Consider the following 17,655-nt stretch of genomic DNA (forward strand, 5'->3'; position numbering starts at 1 on the left):
ATTTACAAATTACTTGAGTGTGTGTGTGTATATGTGAGAGAGATCTTAAGTATTCATCCTATCAAAGGTCATATTTACAGTAATGGGAGTAAGAAAATGCTTTTTGATACTAAACTAATCTACCTCTAAGACACAAGTAATCACAATAATTAGTAATAGTATTCAGGAACTTTATTCTTTACCCCCCTCCCACTTCCCAGATAAACGATTACTGCCATGTTTAACTTCTGTCTCTGCTTCAAAGAGCCATATATTGAATGCACAAGGCTGTGCAGTGTCAAAAAAACCAACTGCTCTCCCCCCACAAAGCCCCAAACCTCCCTATTGATATGCTCATCCTTCTACAAAGAATTTTTTGTCATTCTCCCACTCTTCAAATGACTAAATTAAGAACATCAGAATGGCCATGTTGGCTCAGACTAATGGTCCACTTAGCCCAATATCCTCTCTTCCAACAATGGCTTGTGCCAGATGCTTCAGAGGGACTGAACAGAACAGGGCAATTATTGAGTGATCCATCCTGTTGTCCAGTTCCAGCTTCTGGCAGTCACAGCCTGGGGTTGCGTTCCTGACCATCTTGGCTAATAAGTCCATCAATGGCTGTCTTCCATGAACTTGTCTAATTCTTTCTTTGAACCCAGTTATAGCCTTCACAACATCCCCTGGCAATGAGTTTCATAGGTGACTGTGCATTGTGTAAAGAAGTACTTTCTTATGTTTGTTTTAAACCTGCTGCCTATTAATTTCATGGGATGGTTCCTGGTAAATGACACTTCCTTATTCACTTTCTCCACGCCATTCATGATTTTACAGACCTCTATCGTATCCCCCCTCATTTGTCTCTTTCCTAGCTGAACAGTCCCAGTCTCTTCAATCTCTCTTCATATGGAAGTCATTCCAAACCCTAATAGTTTTTGTTGCACCTTTTCTGTACTACTTCCAATTCTAAGAATCTTTTTTGACATGGGGTAACCAAAACCATGTGCATTTGTTCAAGGTGTGGTTGTTCCATGGATTTATATAGTGGCATTATATTTTGTGTCTTATTATCAATGCCTTTCCTTATGGTTTATAACATTCTACTAGCTTTTTTGACAGTCACTGCACAATGGGTGGATATTTTTAGAGAGCTATCCACAGTAACTCCAAGATCTTTCTTGAGTGGTGACAGCTAATTTAGACCCCATCATTTTGTATTCACCGTTGGGATTATGTTTTCCAATGTGCATTACTTTGCATTTATCAACACTGAATTTCTTAAGCCATTTTCTTGCCTAGTGACCCAATTTTGTGACATCCCTTTGTAACTCTTTGCAGTCATCTTTGGACTTAACTATCTTGAGTAATTTTGTGTTGTATTGTATTTGTCTGCAAAGTTTACTACCTCCTTGTTGACCCCTTTTTCCAAATCATGTACGAATATGTTGAACAGCACTGGTCCCAATACAGATCTTTGTGGGACTCCGTTATTTACGTTTCTCCACTGTGAAAACTGACTATTTATTCCTACCCTTTGTTTCCTATTTTTTAACCAGTTATTGATCCATGAGAGGACCCTTTCCCCCCCCCCATCCCATGACTGCTTACTTTGCTTCAGAGCCTTTGGTGAGGGACCTTGTCAAAGGCTTTCTGAAAGTCCAAGTACACTATATCACTGGATCAACCTTGTTCACATTTGTTGATGCTCTCAAAGTATTCTAATATATTAGTGAGGCATGATTTCCTTTTACAAAAGCCATGTTGAATCTTTCCCAACATATTGTGTTTATCTGTGTCTGATCATTTAGTTCTTTGCTATAGTTTCAACCAATTTGCCTGATACTGAAGTCAAGCTTACCAGCATGCAGCTGCCACAATCACCTATGGAGCCTTTTTAAAAAATCAGCATCACATTAGCTATCCTCCAGTTCTCTGGTACAGAGGCAGATTTAAATGATAGGTTGCATACCACAGTTGGTACTTATGCAATTTCATATTTGAGTTCCTTCTGCACTCTTGGATAAATTACCATCTGGTCGTAGTGACTTACAACGGTTTAATTTATCAATTTGTTCCAAAGACGCCTTCTACTGACACCTCAATCTGGGACTGTTATTCAGATTTGTCTCTTAAAAAGAATGGCTCAGGAATGGGAATTTCCCTCACATCCTCTTCAGTGAAGACCAATGCAAAGTATTAATTTAGCTCAGGGGCGGGCAAGCTTTTTGGCCTGAGGGCCACATCGGATTTCCAAAATTATATGGAGGCTGTGCCTCCCCAAACAGCCAGGCGTGGCCCAGCCCACACCCCCATCTGACCCCCCCTGCTTCTCGCCCCCTGATGGCTCCTCCGGGTCTCCTGTCCCATCCAACCCCTCTGTTCCCCGACTCTTGCCCCATCCAACCCCTCCATCCCCTGACCACCCCCGGGACCCCTGCTCCCATTCAACCCCCCTGTTCCCTGCCCTCTGACCACCCCGCCCCCTGATCACCACCCTAAACTCCCCTGCATTCTATCCAACCCCCCGTCCCCTTACCGCACCGCCCAGAGCACCAGGAGAGGCAGCCGTGCCACCCGGCTGGAGCCAGCCATGCCACTGTGCAGCACAGAGCACCGGGTCAGGCCGCGGCTCTGCAGCTGCGCTGCCCGGCAGGAGCTCACAGCCCCACCGCCCAGAGCATTGCGCCAGTGGTGCAGTCAGCTGAGGCTGCGGGGGAGGGAGAACAGCAGGGGAGGGGCTGGGGGCTAGCTGGCTGGGCAGGAGGGTCCTGCGGGCTGGATGTGGCCTGCAGGGCGTAGTTTACCCATCTCTGATTTAGCTTCTCTGCAAGAGCCCTTGTCTTCCTTGAATGCCCTTTTAGCACCTTTATCGTCCAGTTGACCCACTGATCAGAGGCTGTTTGGCAGGCTTCCTATGTACTTTTTTTTTTTTCTGTTAGTTTTTGTGTCTTTTGCTGGTTGCTCTTCAAATTCTTTTTTTGGCCTGCCTAATTATACTTTTACACTTGACTTGCGAGAGATTATGTTCCTTTCTAAATTCCTCAGTATGATTTGACTTTCAATTTTTAAGGATGCCTTTTTGTCTCCAACTGCCTCTTTCACTTGTTTAGCCATGGTGGCATTTTTTTGATCCTCTTACTGTGTTTTTTTTTTAATTTGGGGTATACATTTAGTTTGAGCCTCTCTGATGGTGGTTTTTAAAAAGTTTCCATGCAGGTTGCAGGTATTTCACTTTTGTGACTGTTCCTTTTAATTTCCATTTAATTACCTTCCTTATTTTTGTGTAGTTTCCATTTTTTAAGTTAAATGCTACTGTGGTGGATTCTTTGCTATTTCCCTCCTACCAGGCTGTTACAGTTAATTACATTACAGTCGCTCTCACTGAGCACTTCAGCTATATTCACCTCTTGGACCAGACATTATGCACTACTTAAAACTAAATCAAGAATTGTCTCTCCCCTTGTGGATTCCAGAATTAGCTTCTCCAAGAAACAGTCATTAAGGGTATCTAGAAATTTTCTCTTTGCATCACGTCCTGAGGGGACGTACCCAGTAAATATGGGGATAATTGAAATCTCCCATTTATTATTGAGTTTTCTCAGAATAATGATTCTCAGAGTTTTGTAGGCTCTCTACTCTCCCTGACCATTTCATAATCACTGTTGCCGCCCTGGTCAGGTGGTTGGCAATATATATCCACTGCTACACTTTGATTATTCAAACATGTAATTTCTATCCATAGAGATTCTATGGTACAGTTTGATTCATTTAAGATGTTCACTAATTTTGACTCTCTGCTTTCTTTCACATGTCATTATGCCATTTCAATGCCATTACCCCACCAGCATGACCTACTCTGTCATTCCTCTATATGTTGTATCCTGTATTACGGTGTCCCATTGATTATCGTCATTCCACCAACTTTCTGTGATGCTTATTATATCAATCCTCATTTAATACCAGTCACAAATGTACTATCCAATAATGTTTAAGTGAAAGGATCATGCTTACAGTAAGTTTAACAATCACACTTCAGGAAGTGGGACAAAGGATGTACAGAGCACACAGCGAAATGCTGAAGCCACTGGAAAAGTGAGCACCTGGAAAGTACAAAGCATTATGTCTTAGTGTCATCTGGAATGTGTACAGTGCTGTCTTACTTTCCCAACTTCACCCACTAAAACAGAATTACAAACACTTAAACAAGCAGAAAAACCCCAACCCACACCCACAGTGAAGCAAACTGCAAGAATCTGAATATTCAGTTGCTCAGAAGGCTCCCCTTGCTATGGCAGCTAGAAGATTCAATTTAATATCCACACATCCAACAGAGAAGAGTCTCAAATGGGTAGCTCCTGCCACATTTCTGTTATAGCAATAAATGAATGAAAAGCCTGAGTAAGTAGGTGAGCTTTATGCCATGTTGGGATCATCAGGAAACTCCTGCCTCTGGTAGAACCACAGAGGGAGCAGATTGCACAGGTGAGGCAGTGGTGCTGAGAATAATTTTATTGGGTCTAAGAAGTTCAATTCCTGAGACAACAAAAGCAACCTAGCAGCTCTTACCTCCCTGCAGCGCTCATGTGAACCCCCACGCCCTGATAACAGCTACTGTTCCTCACTGGGGAGGGTGAGTAGTGGCAATAAGAGCAGTACCTGCCCTCTCTTGGGATGACTTCCCTCAGGAGTGCAGAGATCTGGGCTGGAGATGTAATTTACACCCCACTGCACCAGCTTGTGTAAATGCAACCTACGACAAGCTGAAAGATGTTTGTGAGCATTGCTAAAACTTTGATCAATTAACTTTCAATACTGAGGATTAATAATCCAGTCACTGAAGCTCATATCCTGGATGGCTTTTTCCCTATGCAGGAGACAGAAACGGGAAATGCTACTGCAATGGCCCAAACTCTCCTTGAAGGAGGGACACTAAAGCAACAGGCATCATCCCTTCCTCACTTCCAGCTCTGCAGGACAACCTTACCCATGTGATCTCTGCACACTGGGACTCAGTGTCTTTTTAGGGGAGGCTAAGAGAGAGCAACTGTCTACAGTGCATGGAAGGCATGCTTTGAGTTTAAATCTTTCAGGGAGGGGGTATGAGAAGGAATCAGAGAGGGAAATGACGCTGTCTGTGGACTGTATTTTACACCAGCTAGTGGTTCCCATTTGTTAGCATGGTGTGACACGGCCAGCTGAGTTTGACTGCTAACACCACCCCATGCTGTCCCTCTATTGGCTCCTGTTGCTGGTGAAATTCATGTGTTGCATCACCCTGATTGTGTCTACAGAATCCTAGCCCACACTACTGCTCTTCAGTGATGGAGACAGGGTAAGATTTACTCTTGCAATATGAGAGAAGATGGAAATACTGCTTTCCACTCTTGTTTGTGTGAGAGCAACTGGGGACTGTAAGGGGGTGAAATAAAAAACCTGGTAATGCACATGGACCAGTTTCCCAGAGTTTAAGCCAGTGGTCACCAACCAGTAGATCGCGATCAACTGGTCGATCGCGGTCTCTGGCTACTAAAAGTCTGGCGGCGCAGCAGGGCTAAGGCAGGCTCCCTGCCTGCCCAGGCCCCATGCCGCTCCCAGAAATGGCCAGCATGCCCCCACAGCCCGAGGGGAGGGGAGACGGGGTCTCCGCACGCTGCTCCTGCCTGCAGGTACTGCCCCTGCAGCTCCCATTGGCCGGGAACAGGGAACTACAGCCAATAGGAACTACGGGGGTGGTGCCTGCAGGGAGGGGCAGCACACAGAGCCACATGCTGCCCCACTCCCTCCTGGGGTCACAGGGACTTACTACTGGCTACTTCTGGGAGCGGTGTGGGGCCAGGGCAGGCAGCCTGCTTTAGCCCCACTGCACCGCCAATCGTGGTAAGTGCTGCCCGGCAGAAGCCTGCACCCCTCACCCACTCCTGGCACCCCAACCCCCAGCCCTGAGCCCCTTCCTGGAGCCTGCACCCCTGCCCCAGGCTCAGCCCAGAGCCCTCTCCCACACGCTGAACCCCCCAGCCCCAGCCCAGAGGCCACATCTCATCATGCACCCCAACCCCCTGCCCCAGCCCAGTGAAAGTAAGTGAAGATGGGGGAGAGCAAACAATGGGGGCTGGAGTGAGCGGGGCGGGGCCTCAGGGAAGGGGCAGGGTAGATCCTGGGTTGCAGTTAAATTCAGAAAGTGATCTTGTGCTTAAAAAGATTGGCGACCACTTCAATACTGACAATAACTGTCATGTCTGCTTGGCTTGGTTCTGGTAACTAAATAGAAAAGGAGTACTTGTGGCACCTTAGAGACTAACCAATTTATTTGAGCATGAGCTTTCGTGAGCTACAGCTCACTTCATCGGATGCATACCGTGGAAACTGCAGCAGACTTTATATACACACAGAGATCATAAAACAATACCTCCTCCCACCCCACTGTCCTGCTGGTAATAGCTTATCTAAAGTGATCATCAAGTTGGGCCATTTCCAGCACAAATCCAGGTTTTCTCACCCTCCACCCACCCCACACACACACAAACTTACTCTCCTGCTGGTAATAGCCCATCCAAAGTGACCTCAGCAGGAGAGTGAGTTTGTGTGTGGGGGGGGGTGGAGGGTGAGAAAAACCTGGATTTGTGCTGGAAATGGCCCAACTTGATGATCACTTTAGATAAGCTATTACCAGCAGGACAGTGGGGTGGGAGGAGGTATTGTTTTATGATCTCTGTGTGTATATAAAGTCTGCTGCAGTTTCCACGGTATGCATCCGATGAAGTGAGCTGTAGCTCACGAAAGCTCATGCTCAAATAAATTGGTTAGTCTCTAAGGTGCCACAAGTACTCCTTTTCTTTTTGCGAATATGGCTGTTACTCTGAAACCTGGTAACTAAATGCTACTCTGCCTTTTATAACTGTAAAAGTGGAGGCCAATATTTCCGAATATAAGTGCATAAAGTTAAGCATCTATATGTAAACTTATAAAACTGAAGAAATGGTCCATTTCCCCTTCCGCCCCCTCCCCCAACAGCTGATTACCCAAAGCTCCCCCTCCCCCAACAGCTGATTACCCAAAGCTCCCATTTTAGTTGGCTGGAGTAGTGTGTACTTGGCATCTCGGGGTGGGGGAGAGGGAGGGGCGGGAAATCAGGCTACTTATTTAGGTGTTTGATTTTAGGCACCCATGTTCAAACATGTTGCCCAGAATTTTCATTATAGTACAACTCCAAAACAAGGGCCTGTGCCTGATGGGTGTTGAGCCTCTGCAATCCCTACTGACCTCAGTGGGATAAGTTGATGCTCATTATCTCTCAGGATCAGCTCCAAAGTGTTCTACTCACAATTTGAGGCTGGTGTATGTGTTGACTGAATGGTGCTTGCATTAGTTTGTGTATCTTGGACACCTGTCCTTGCGCCATCTAGTGCCAGCTGAAGACTCTGTAGCTGTAATGCATTCAGAAGGTTTCTCTGCGATTCAGTAACCATGGCTGCATTTTCAGGGCCAAGGTTTGCTATTTGTTCTGGGGACAGCACCTTGAGGAATAAGTTCAAAAAAACAAAAACCCCTGCTTTAGGATGTCCGCTGCATTACACAAGTAATGAATCAGAGGTCCAGACTGCCTTGTACTTAGAGTAAGGAAAATAGCCACACTCTGTATTGCTGGAAAAATGCTCAGTATTGTTTTATTCTTTTTAAATATCTGCATATCTGTTTACCTGACTGGCCATTCATCTAGCTTTCAGCCTTCTCCTTTGGTTGCAACAGTACCTAGGTTCTGGAGACACTTTCTGTGCTACCAGTGCATTTGTCAACCCTCTGATATTGGAGTCTCAGCTTTAGTTGCTTTTGGGGGGGGGGGTTATGCCCTACGACTGCCAAACTATTTTTTTCTTTCCTCTTGCATCATCTTCCAAACCTGCCCCATTCTTGCCTGCCTGTGATATAGACACAGGATTCCACTATCTATACAGCAGCAAGATGAAAAGATGCCGTCGTTCCACCCCTGGATTTTTCCTTCTAGATTGAAAATCTTCCAACTGTGGTCACATTGTCTTGTTTTAAAAATGGAACAAGATAATTACTGTATGGTTATGATTATCTTTCAGTACGTGGTGATTAAACCAATTTGTAAAACAGGCATCTACAATGCATCCTGTATTGCCTTGATTATAGTAACATTCAATGTTTAGCTCCACCATGGAGCAAGCTCTTTTTGCTGCAGCAGCTATGCATCCAGGTTTAATTTTAATAAAGGGCCACATTTTAGTTTAAAAGTAGGCCAGGTGACAGATCAAAATTCCATTCCATATTAATTATAATTGTCTGTCTGAGACTTTGTCTACATAAGCCAGTTGCATTTGTTAAATAAAGGTTAAGTAGGTTTGAACCTACTTAATTAAATTGGTGCAAACCTCTGCATAGAAGTGCCAGTAAATTTTAAAATAAACCCCTCAAACGAAACTAAGTTTCCACAAAGTGATAAATCTGCTTATAATCAATACCTTTAGTTAAACTGGTATTACTTTTTCATGTAGAATGCCTTAAGATAAAACTGTAGCTACACAAAGCCACAGTAAAAATAAATGCCACTTCGAATTGCTAAAGAAGAGCATTAAGCTCTTCTGGGTAAGGATTCTGTATTTTTTGTGTAAAGAACTATGTCGATCTAGAAATTTCATCACGTCCCTCTCTCTCTTCTTGTGTACATCTGCTGAATTTCTGTTGAGAATCTCTAAAGGATACCTTCAACCCTCTGCTTTGTGGATTTTCCCGAGCACTGAAAAGTGTGACACAGTGAGGCTGCAGACTTATTGGAGCTGTCAAAGGTGCAGCATAGAACACTTTTTTGCAGCTTGTGGTCAAGGAGTTTCTCCTTTTATGGAAGCTGACAGTTAAGTTGTCTGGCTCATCTATCCATCACTACATTGAGTGACTGACCTCATGAGTGTCTGAACCAGAGGTGGTTGGGCAGAATTTTAATCTTCTCTCCACGTCAAACAACGTCTGGGTCAGAGACTTCAAAATCCATGTGCTAGTCTCTGGGCCATATTCAGAGCTGACATAAGCAGGATGAATTCCAATGAAATCAGAGTGTAGCTGCTTGTACCAATTCTGAATTCAGCCTTCCCCCGTCTGTGTCTTTCAGAAATGCTGCATAGGAGAATGTTATCAGAATTTAGGGTTAACAAAAAAGCCCAAATACGACCAAGGGGGTTGCTTGTAGCTGTGATAGTATGGATGAATGCGTTCACTGTCCTTAATAAAAGAGAAGAAAAGGAAGACCTCAACAGAATATCACTAGAGACACAGACCTTACTTTAAGCCATCTGCCCCTATGTACTCAGGCTGCAATTTTAGAACACTTTCTTAATGCTTTTTCCCTTGGGACACATTTTGCACTGAGCATAAATAAAATAAACGGTTTGACATTTTATGTGCATCACAAATATAGATGAGATAGCTGTGAGTTAATGCTTCATACACTTAACTGCCTCTCACTTAATAATCAAGCCAGAAAGGGTCTTGCAGAAACCCAAATTGAAGCATAAATTAGTATTGCAGTTTGTTTATAATAGAGTAAAAGTGATGGAATATGACTTCTTCAGTAACCGAGCACTTACTTTGAAAACTTCATCAGGTATATGTCTTATGGCTGCTGGTTGGAAATATGGCATCACATCTTTGTCAAGAGCTGTCAACTCTCTCTCATTTAAACCAGCTTTTAAGACAAAATAGGAATAGAGCTTAGTTCACACATCCTTTTCATTATGTTACGTTTTGACTAATTTACATTAATACATTATTTGGCCAATATTTGTCTCTGAACTCTGTTCCAGTAAAACATGAGGAAATCAACACTCTGAAATTAAACAGAAAAAGAGACCCTTTTGTGCACTTGAATGAATGCTCAAGTTTAACAGACATAAGAGGTAATTAAGTTATAAGTAAAGACAAATACACAATTCCTTTTCCTGCTTTCTTTCATAGTAACCACCACCACCAACCAGCTTACAGACAACTGTAGCACATAAACAAATATACTATGACTGAAGTCCATTAGTAGTATTCTTTGCAATACAAAATTAGACAGTAACCTCCCTCTCCCTGAAATCCTAAATACAAAACACAATGTGGACTCTGTTCACCAATAAAGGGAAGCTTCTGCTTTTGCAGAAGGCTATCCCTGGAACACACATACATCATATTAGTGCCATACAACATGTCACTATTAAACTGACCACATTCTTGGAGTAAGCAGAAGAACTTTAATATTGACTTGGCATGCCTGCTCTCTAAAAATGGGTTCCATGAACATGCAGGGAGCAGATCAAGGGCCCAGTCCTCCAGATGCTGAACACCCTCAACTCCTGCTGACTTCAGATGAGACATTCAGTCCCTTGCAGGACTGAACCCTAAGGTAGGATTCTGGGACCCTGTAAATGGAGAGACAGAGCAGCTGTGGGCAGTGCAATGCTCTGCTGGATAACTGTATGCTGGAAAGCTGGTAGGCACCTCACTTAGAAGGAAGATCAAGAACTTAACGGTGAAAGGAAGAATAGTCCCTCCAGAGGGGTGGCCCTGAAATTTCAATTTGACTCAGCCCTGCTTAGCCAGGTTAGCTCTCTGAAGTATGTACAATGCCAAATTCACTCCAGTCTGCCCCAGCAGAAGCTGGTGCAGATTCTGGCAGAGGTCCCCCAGCAGTGGAAAGTCAGAGCACCCTGTGGAGACTAACAGTGTTTTTCTTTGGTGGGGGAAGGATGTTAATGGAAATGCTGCCTGTCTTTCCCCGGAGGGGTGACTCCTGTCCTGTCCCTGCCAGTGCAGAGAAGCACAATATGGGGTGAACCTGTCCTGTAATGCTTTTAAAGATGGTGTTTCAGAAATGTCACTGATAGAACTTGGTCTCATTACCTGCTATGGTACCAATCTCATGTATAATAGAACTGTTCCACCCTGCAGCAATTCCAAATACAGATTCTGCCACCTTCTTAAACTCTTCCAGAACAGGAGTGCTACATGGCAACAAGCCAACTCTTGCAATCACAGCACTGCAAAAGGGCAATGGGGTTAGCATGACATCCTGTCATTACACCCTACATTTAAAATGTTTGAAATATGCTTAATCTATGCCAACAGAGTTGTAAACACAGTTTCAGGCCCAAATATAGATGAACACATTGCAAAGAAGTTAGAACGGTCAGCCTTAAAAAAAAAAAATCTACAATGCTTTAAGCAACAAATTTGAGTTTCTCACTTCAATAGCTACAGTGGATCACAGTGGAATCTGTCTTAAACAGCCACTCAAGGCTCCACTGAAAATCAGTTGCTTGATCCAGGTGTTTTCTAGCCTAAGGGCTGAACAAATTTATAATTAAATATCTGGGAGTATTTTAAAGGGTCACTGAAGGTGGCAAAGTTGCCTATTCCAAATGGCCTTTCAAGCAGATTTTTCTGGGTACATGGCTTTCGTTAATGGAGGTGGCCTCAGAGAAAACGTTAACAGAGCACAGTTCAGTGGCTATGGTTTGACAGCTTCCCAAAGATTACAGAATGCCCAAAAGCTTTTGAAGTGTTGGAAAAGAGCTCTTTAGACATAGTGCTTCTGGAAATCCTTGAGGGGAGACAAATTTCACCACTAATATCATTAGCAGAGACTTAAAAATAAAACTGTATTTAATTTTGGTAATAAAGTATTTCTACCTGAATTCTGTAGCCTTTATGGTCTTGATGTCTGTGGTGTTCAGAGCACACAGATTAGCTCCTAATCCTGCTAAATCAAAGCTTTTCAGCCCATAGACTGTCTGACCAGAGTGTTCAAGAAACCCTTGTAAAATGGATTTAGCCTGCAGAGGCAATGAGATGAAGAACAGTTATAACTGTAAAATAGGGGTCTACAACTGGAAGCTGCTACTGATATCAGCTGTTACGAACTGATCTGTAATTTTACTAAACTGAGCCTGAGCCTACTCCCGCTGAAGTCAATGGGAATTTTGCCATGGTCTTCAGTGGGAGCAACGTCAGTGCCACTTATGGGCACAGTGCCTCCTGAGAAGTCCTGAGCGCCACTGCCTACCAGTACAATCAATGTGACTTGAAGGCATATAGCACCTCTTATGAAAGACTTGGCACCTCCCATGACTGGGCCACAAATGAACACTTTACCAGAATAATCAGCTATTGAAGCATCTAACACAGGGGTGGGCAAACTTTTTGGCCTGAGGGTCACATCAGGGTTCCGAAACTGTGGAGGGCTGGGTAGGGATGGCTGTGCCTCCCCAAACAGCCTGGCCCCCACCCCCGACTGCCTCCCTCAGAACCCCCAACCCATCCAACCCCCCCCCACTCCTTGTCCCCTGACCGCCTCCTCCCAGGACCCCCCCACCACAACTGCCTCCTGGAACCCTACCCCCTATCCAACTCTCCTGCTCCCTGTCCCCTGACTGCCCCGATGCCTATCCACACCCCTGCCCCTGACAGGCCCCCTGGGACTCCCATGCCTATCCAACCACCCCCTGCTCCTTGTCCACTGACTGCCCCCCAGGACCCCCTGCCCCTTATCCAACCTCCCTGCTCCCCGCCCCCTTACCATGCAGCTCAGAGCACCAGGACTGGCAGCCATAAGTAAGCAGCACATTCCTAAGGGGAGCAATTTAATATACTATACCGGTGGCTCCCGTAGCCGCGCTGCCTGGGCAGGAGCTTGCAGCCCCGCTGCCCAGAGCGCTGGGGGCACGGCGAGCTGAGGCTGCGGGGGGCTAGTCTCCACAGCCAGGAACTCAAGGGCCAGGCAGGATGGTACCTTGGGCTGGATGTGGCCCGCAGGCTGTAGTTTGCCCACCTCTGATCTAACAAAACTTCCCAATTTCAACTTAACTGAAAAGAGCTAAATCATAGATAATTTTTTCTCTTCCATAAACGGTCAGTATGAAGCATTGCAAAATTAGAGCCTTCCTGTACTGTTTAAGTGTCTTATGTAGATGCTAACCTATGCTTAATCAGTATCATTTATTAAAATACAACAGGAAATATCAAAAGTGAAGTACTGTGTTAAAACACGCCAGTTCCTTCTGTTTCCTTATAGTGCCTCTTCAGCATAAACATCTGTTACATAGATTTCTGACACTGAGCCAGTGCTAGCTACCATCAACCTAATGTCATACGCTGAAGAGAAGTGATGGCAAGACCACATGGACAGAAATTTGCTGCTAGTTGCATATGCAAATAAAGGATTTTAATCTTCTTTTATTCACTATGTAAATCCTACTGGCATTAATGGGAGTTATTCAGGCATACTGAGAGAACAGAGTGAGTACTCGAGCATCTGAATGGAATAATTTGTAAATAACAGCTCATCTGTACAAGTGTCTGGATGTATTTAATACTCCTGGGGGCATTCTGTGCCAAAAAATTAAAAATTCTGCACATAATATTTTAAAATTCTGCACATTTTATTTGTCAAAATAACACTACATAATCACACCTGTTTCATTTATTTCAAAATACCTGTCAGCAAGTATGTCCGTAGCAATACGGATACACAAATTCCCCCAGGAGTAGAGAGTTAAAGAAACCCATATGACAACTCAGTTCCTGTTTCTCTGCCGCATTTCCTCCTCCCCTCCACCCTGAGCCCAGCTGCAGGGCCCCTCCTTGCCCAGATACCCAAACCCCCTCCCCCTCCTCAGAGCACAGCCGTGGCTGCCCCCAGCCCAGCCATCCCCATCCCCTCCCCCGAGCCCAGGGATCTAGAGGGGGAAACAGCCTGATGCTTGGTCCCAGGCTTGTATGGAGTTTCCTGTGTGTTGTCCTCTCCTTCCCTTAGGGGCCAGGGCATGCTGGGAATTGCAGCTGCCATGAACCTTCTAGCTCCCTCCCCCTCTCCCCAGCAGCATCTTCTGTGTACAAGCTGGGTTCTGCCGGGTCCATCAACCCCTAGTGGTGGCTAGCAGCACTGCAGCCCATTTCTGTGGGGGAAAGGAAATTCTGCACGCGCATTAATTTCTGCAAAATTCTGCATTGCGCATTGGCACCAAATTCCCCCAGGAATAATTTAGGGTGGTGGTAGTAGCAATACAGAATCCAGCCTTGGTCAATAAGGACTAATTGTTTTTACCAGTTTGTGTCTATTCAGAGACCTGGGTGAAATGAGTTGATGGTCTCATTCTAATCCCTAATGGGCAAGTGGTCAAAGCATAGTGAACATTATCATAATTGGTACATATTGCCACCCTCCTTGGTCCTCTCACCAGAGAGGCTTAGGACCAAGTAGGCATGAACATTTAACTACCTTCTCACCCTTAGAGGTGGCACTGGAGATCCTGGCTGAGAAAAACTGGAAGGGCAGCATGGGGAGCTGTATTTGTTCTGTAGGTGATTTCAGGTCTTGGAGGGTCATTCATCCCATGCCTTTTCACCAGCAGTAAATTTAATAAAATATTTACCTGGACAAGAGTCCATTCTGTTTGTTGACTAAGTGCCGCAACGGTGTCAACAGAACTTAAATCCAGTGCTTCTATTTCACGCTCACTCAGAGCTAGGGCAATACGTCCAAGGGAAACGATATGGTAACTCTTCCAGCCCGGCAATGCACCCCAAACCTTTAAAATAAATTAACATACAGCATCTATTAGTTCATAACGAACACTCACTTACATGCTCCATTGTCTCTACTTCTGATTTTAAAGTAATAATTAACAAAATAAAACTCTATGGGCTGGATTGTGTGGTCTGCTAATCCCATTCTTCACTGTGTAAGCAGAGGTTGGACAGTGCAGAGAATTGAGCCCTTCATATTTCTAGGGTGGTGACGCTCAGTTGATCTAAAAATACTTACATTGTCACACAAGATGACTTCTGGTTAATAAGTATAAATTGGTTGAATAAGCGGGTATGATTTTCCCTTTGGTTTTTTTTTTTGTTTGTTTGTTTTTAAATCTTTTTTCCTCAAATTCCTGGGTTTTAAAAAAGCCATTATTCTGATTTTACTGATTTTCATCCGAATTTTGGAAGTGCTGGAACTCTCCAGATGTGGCTCCCTGCTCCAGAAGGAGAGATGGTGACCTGGTCTCCCTCTCACAGAGTCTTCTGACCTGCTTGAGGACAGTTTGTGGCTGCTGCTTCACAGTAAGAGGGACAGGGAGGGAGGGAGAGGGACAGCGAGCTGGGTCCTGGCAGCTGAGACTGCTTGACTGCTGCAGCAACAGGCTCGCAAGGAGGGAAGACTTGGTCACTGCTACATTGTGGTGAGTAGCAGGCACCCCTAACCCACTTCCCCCGCCACAGATACTGGGCACTCCCTCCCACACAGAGCACCCCGCACCGCCTGCCCATCACTGCCCCCCATGAGTACCAAGCATTCCCATCCCCCCATGCTAACTAGGAGTTTTGGAATTTACAGTGAAGCCCCTAATATCAAGCATAAGTCACCAATAGTAAACTAAAAAGAAAAGTTTTATTTCTTTAGGATTAGAGATAATAATAGTTTTGTAAACATTTTTGTCTCTCTTTGTTGCTTTTTTTTTTCTGTCCTCCCATCCCTCAGTATTAATGCCAATATTTATTTGGAAAACTGAAGAAGTTACTCGCCTTGTGCTGTAATGATGGTTCTTCAAGATGTGTGTCCCTGTGGGTGCTCCACTCTAGGTGTCGGTGCGTCCCTGCGCCGGAGATCGGAGATTTCTCACAGCAGTACTCGGTCGGGGAAAGGGCACGCACCGGAGTCGTCTGGTGCAGCCGTTGGCACCTCATGTAGCACGCGCTCCCCGACCGTCCCCTCTGTTCCTTCTCTACCGCAGAGCTTGGCTGTGTGAACTCCGAAGTAGAGGGGAGGAGGGTGGGTAGGGCAGCACCCACAGGAACACACATCTCGAAGAACCATCATTACTTCACAAGGTGAGTAACTTCTTCTTCTTCAAGTGGTGTTCCTGTGGGTGCTCCACTCTAGGTGCTTGTAGAACAGTACCCCACCAAAGGTGGTAGGGGTTCGGAGTTATGTATAAGTGTGTGATGAGAGCACTGTCAGGCCAACGACAGAGTCTGAGACAAGGCCTTGGGTGATAGCATAATGCTTTGCAAAAGTGTGCTCTGATGTCCAGGTTGCAGCTCTACAAATATCTATTAAGGGGACATTGTTCAAAAATGCAATCGATGTCGCCATGGATCGCTTCGAGTGGGATCTGATGCTCACAGGGGGTTCTTTGTGATGCAGGTGGTAGCAAGTCTGAATACAGGTAGAGACCCATTTGGAGAGTCTCTGGGTCGATATTGTAGAGCCCTTGGAGTGCTCTGATGTAGAGACAAATAGTCTTGGTGACTTGCGAAATGGTTTAGTTCTGTCCAAGTAAAAGGCTACAGCCAGTCTGACATCTAGCATGTGCAACGTTGCTTCTCGAGAGTCGTTATGTGGCTTGGGATAGAAGGCAGGTAAGTGTATGGTTTGATTAATACGAAAATTTGTAGCCACTTTGGGCAAGAATTTTGGGTGAGGACGTAACGTGATTTTGTCTTTGGTAAATACAGTGTATGGTGATTCAGCTATCAATGCTCCTATTTCACTGAAACGTCTGGCAGACGTGATTGCCACTAGGAACGCAACCTTCATTGACATATGAAGGAGCGAGCAGGTTGCTAGAGGTTCGAAGGGAGGTCTTGTGAGACATTTGAGCACAAGATTGAGATCCCATGGTGATGCAGGTTGGTGTACTTCTGGGTACATGTTCTGTATACCTGCTAGAAAGTGCCGTGTAATCAGGTGAGTGAATATTGAAGCCCCTTCTATCTGTTCGTGGAGGGCTGTGATGGCAGCCAGGGGTACTTTAATAGAGCTTATGGCTAACCCCATTTCCTTCCGTTCTAGTAGGTAGTCTAGGATCATAGAGAGAGGCGCCTTGGTCGCGTCCAGCTGTTTTTGGTGACACCAAAGGGAGAATCTTCTCCACTTGTGGCAGTAAGTATTTCTAGTGGTGAGGGGACGGTTATTTAGTAATACCTGTTTTACTTTCCCCAAGTTGGAGCCAGAGAGGAACCACGCTTTGAGATGGAGTTTCGCTGGGTCTGGATGGAGCGTCAGGCCCTCGTTCTGGGACAGAAGGTCCGTCCAGAAAGGCAGCGGTTGTGGAGCACAGACGTAAGAGGTACGGAAACCAAGTCTGTCTGGGCCATGTGGAGACAATGAGAATGATGTATGCTCTGTCGAGTCGTATCTTGTGGATGACCCGTGGGATCAGTGGTATCGGCGGGAAGGCATACATGAGTGACACGTTCCACGGGATGAGGAAAGCATCCCCTAACGATCCCAGTGCCAGGCCTGCCCTGTAGCAAAATAGTGGACATTAGTGATTTGTTGCTGAGGTGAAAAGGTCGATTACTGGGTGACCCCATTTTTGGAATATTGTGTAGAGAACACGGTCATGGATTTCCCACTCGTGTTCCTGTGAGAAGTGCCTGCTGAGGTTGTCGGCTGTAGTGTTTTAGCACCCTGGTAGGTATGATGCTGTGATGTTTATATTGTTATGGACGCAGAAGTTCCATAAATTCATGGCTACTACGCATAGCGAATGAGACCTGGCTCCTCCTTGGCAATTGATGTAAAACATGCACACCACATCGTCGGTGAGAACAGAGATTGAGGTTTCTCGTCTGAGTGGGAGGAAATGTCGGCAAGCATTGTGTACCATGTGGAGTTCCAGGAGA

General features: G+C 45.2%; 1 protein-coding gene and 1 long non-coding RNA gene across 3 annotated transcripts in view; one reads left to right on the top strand and one right to left on the bottom strand.

Annotated features, from left to right (window-relative positions):
• Positions 1–17,655, top strand: part of LOC311527630 — a 31,104-nt gene that overhangs the window by 12,648 nt on the left and 801 nt on the right. For both annotated transcript variants that reach the window (XR_014713404.1, XR_014713405.1), the window contains one exon: positions 16,971–17,096. This is a non-coding gene — a long non-coding RNA (uncharacterized lncRNA). The remainder of the gene's footprint in view (positions 1–16,970; positions 17,097–17,655) is intronic.
• The window catches only part of OTOA (otoancorin), a 59,564-nt gene that overhangs the window by 3,206 nt on the left and 38,703 nt on the right, over positions 1–17,655 (bottom strand). Inside the window, exons 24-29 of the mRNA XM_084641810.1 lie at positions 14,406–14,561; positions 11,665–11,807; positions 10,876–11,012; positions 9,582–9,679; positions 7,301–7,493; positions 3,991–4,079 (exon numbers count right to left, since the gene is read on the bottom strand). Coding sequence (XP_084497936.1) covers positions 4,012–4,079; positions 7,301–7,493; positions 9,582–9,679; positions 10,876–11,012; positions 11,665–11,807; positions 14,406–14,561 — 795 coding nt within the window. The 3' untranslated portion in view covers positions 3,991–4,011. The remainder of the gene's footprint in view (positions 1–3,990; positions 4,080–7,300; positions 7,494–9,581; positions 9,680–10,875; positions 11,013–11,664; positions 11,808–14,405; positions 14,562–17,655) is intronic.

The sequence above is a fragment of the Lepidochelys olivacea genome (assembly GCF_965140295.1).
Source record: "Lepidochelys olivacea isolate rLepOli2 genome assembly, chromosome: 10".
Taxonomy (NCBI): domain Eukaryota; kingdom Metazoa; phylum Chordata; order Testudines; family Cheloniidae; genus Lepidochelys; species Lepidochelys olivacea.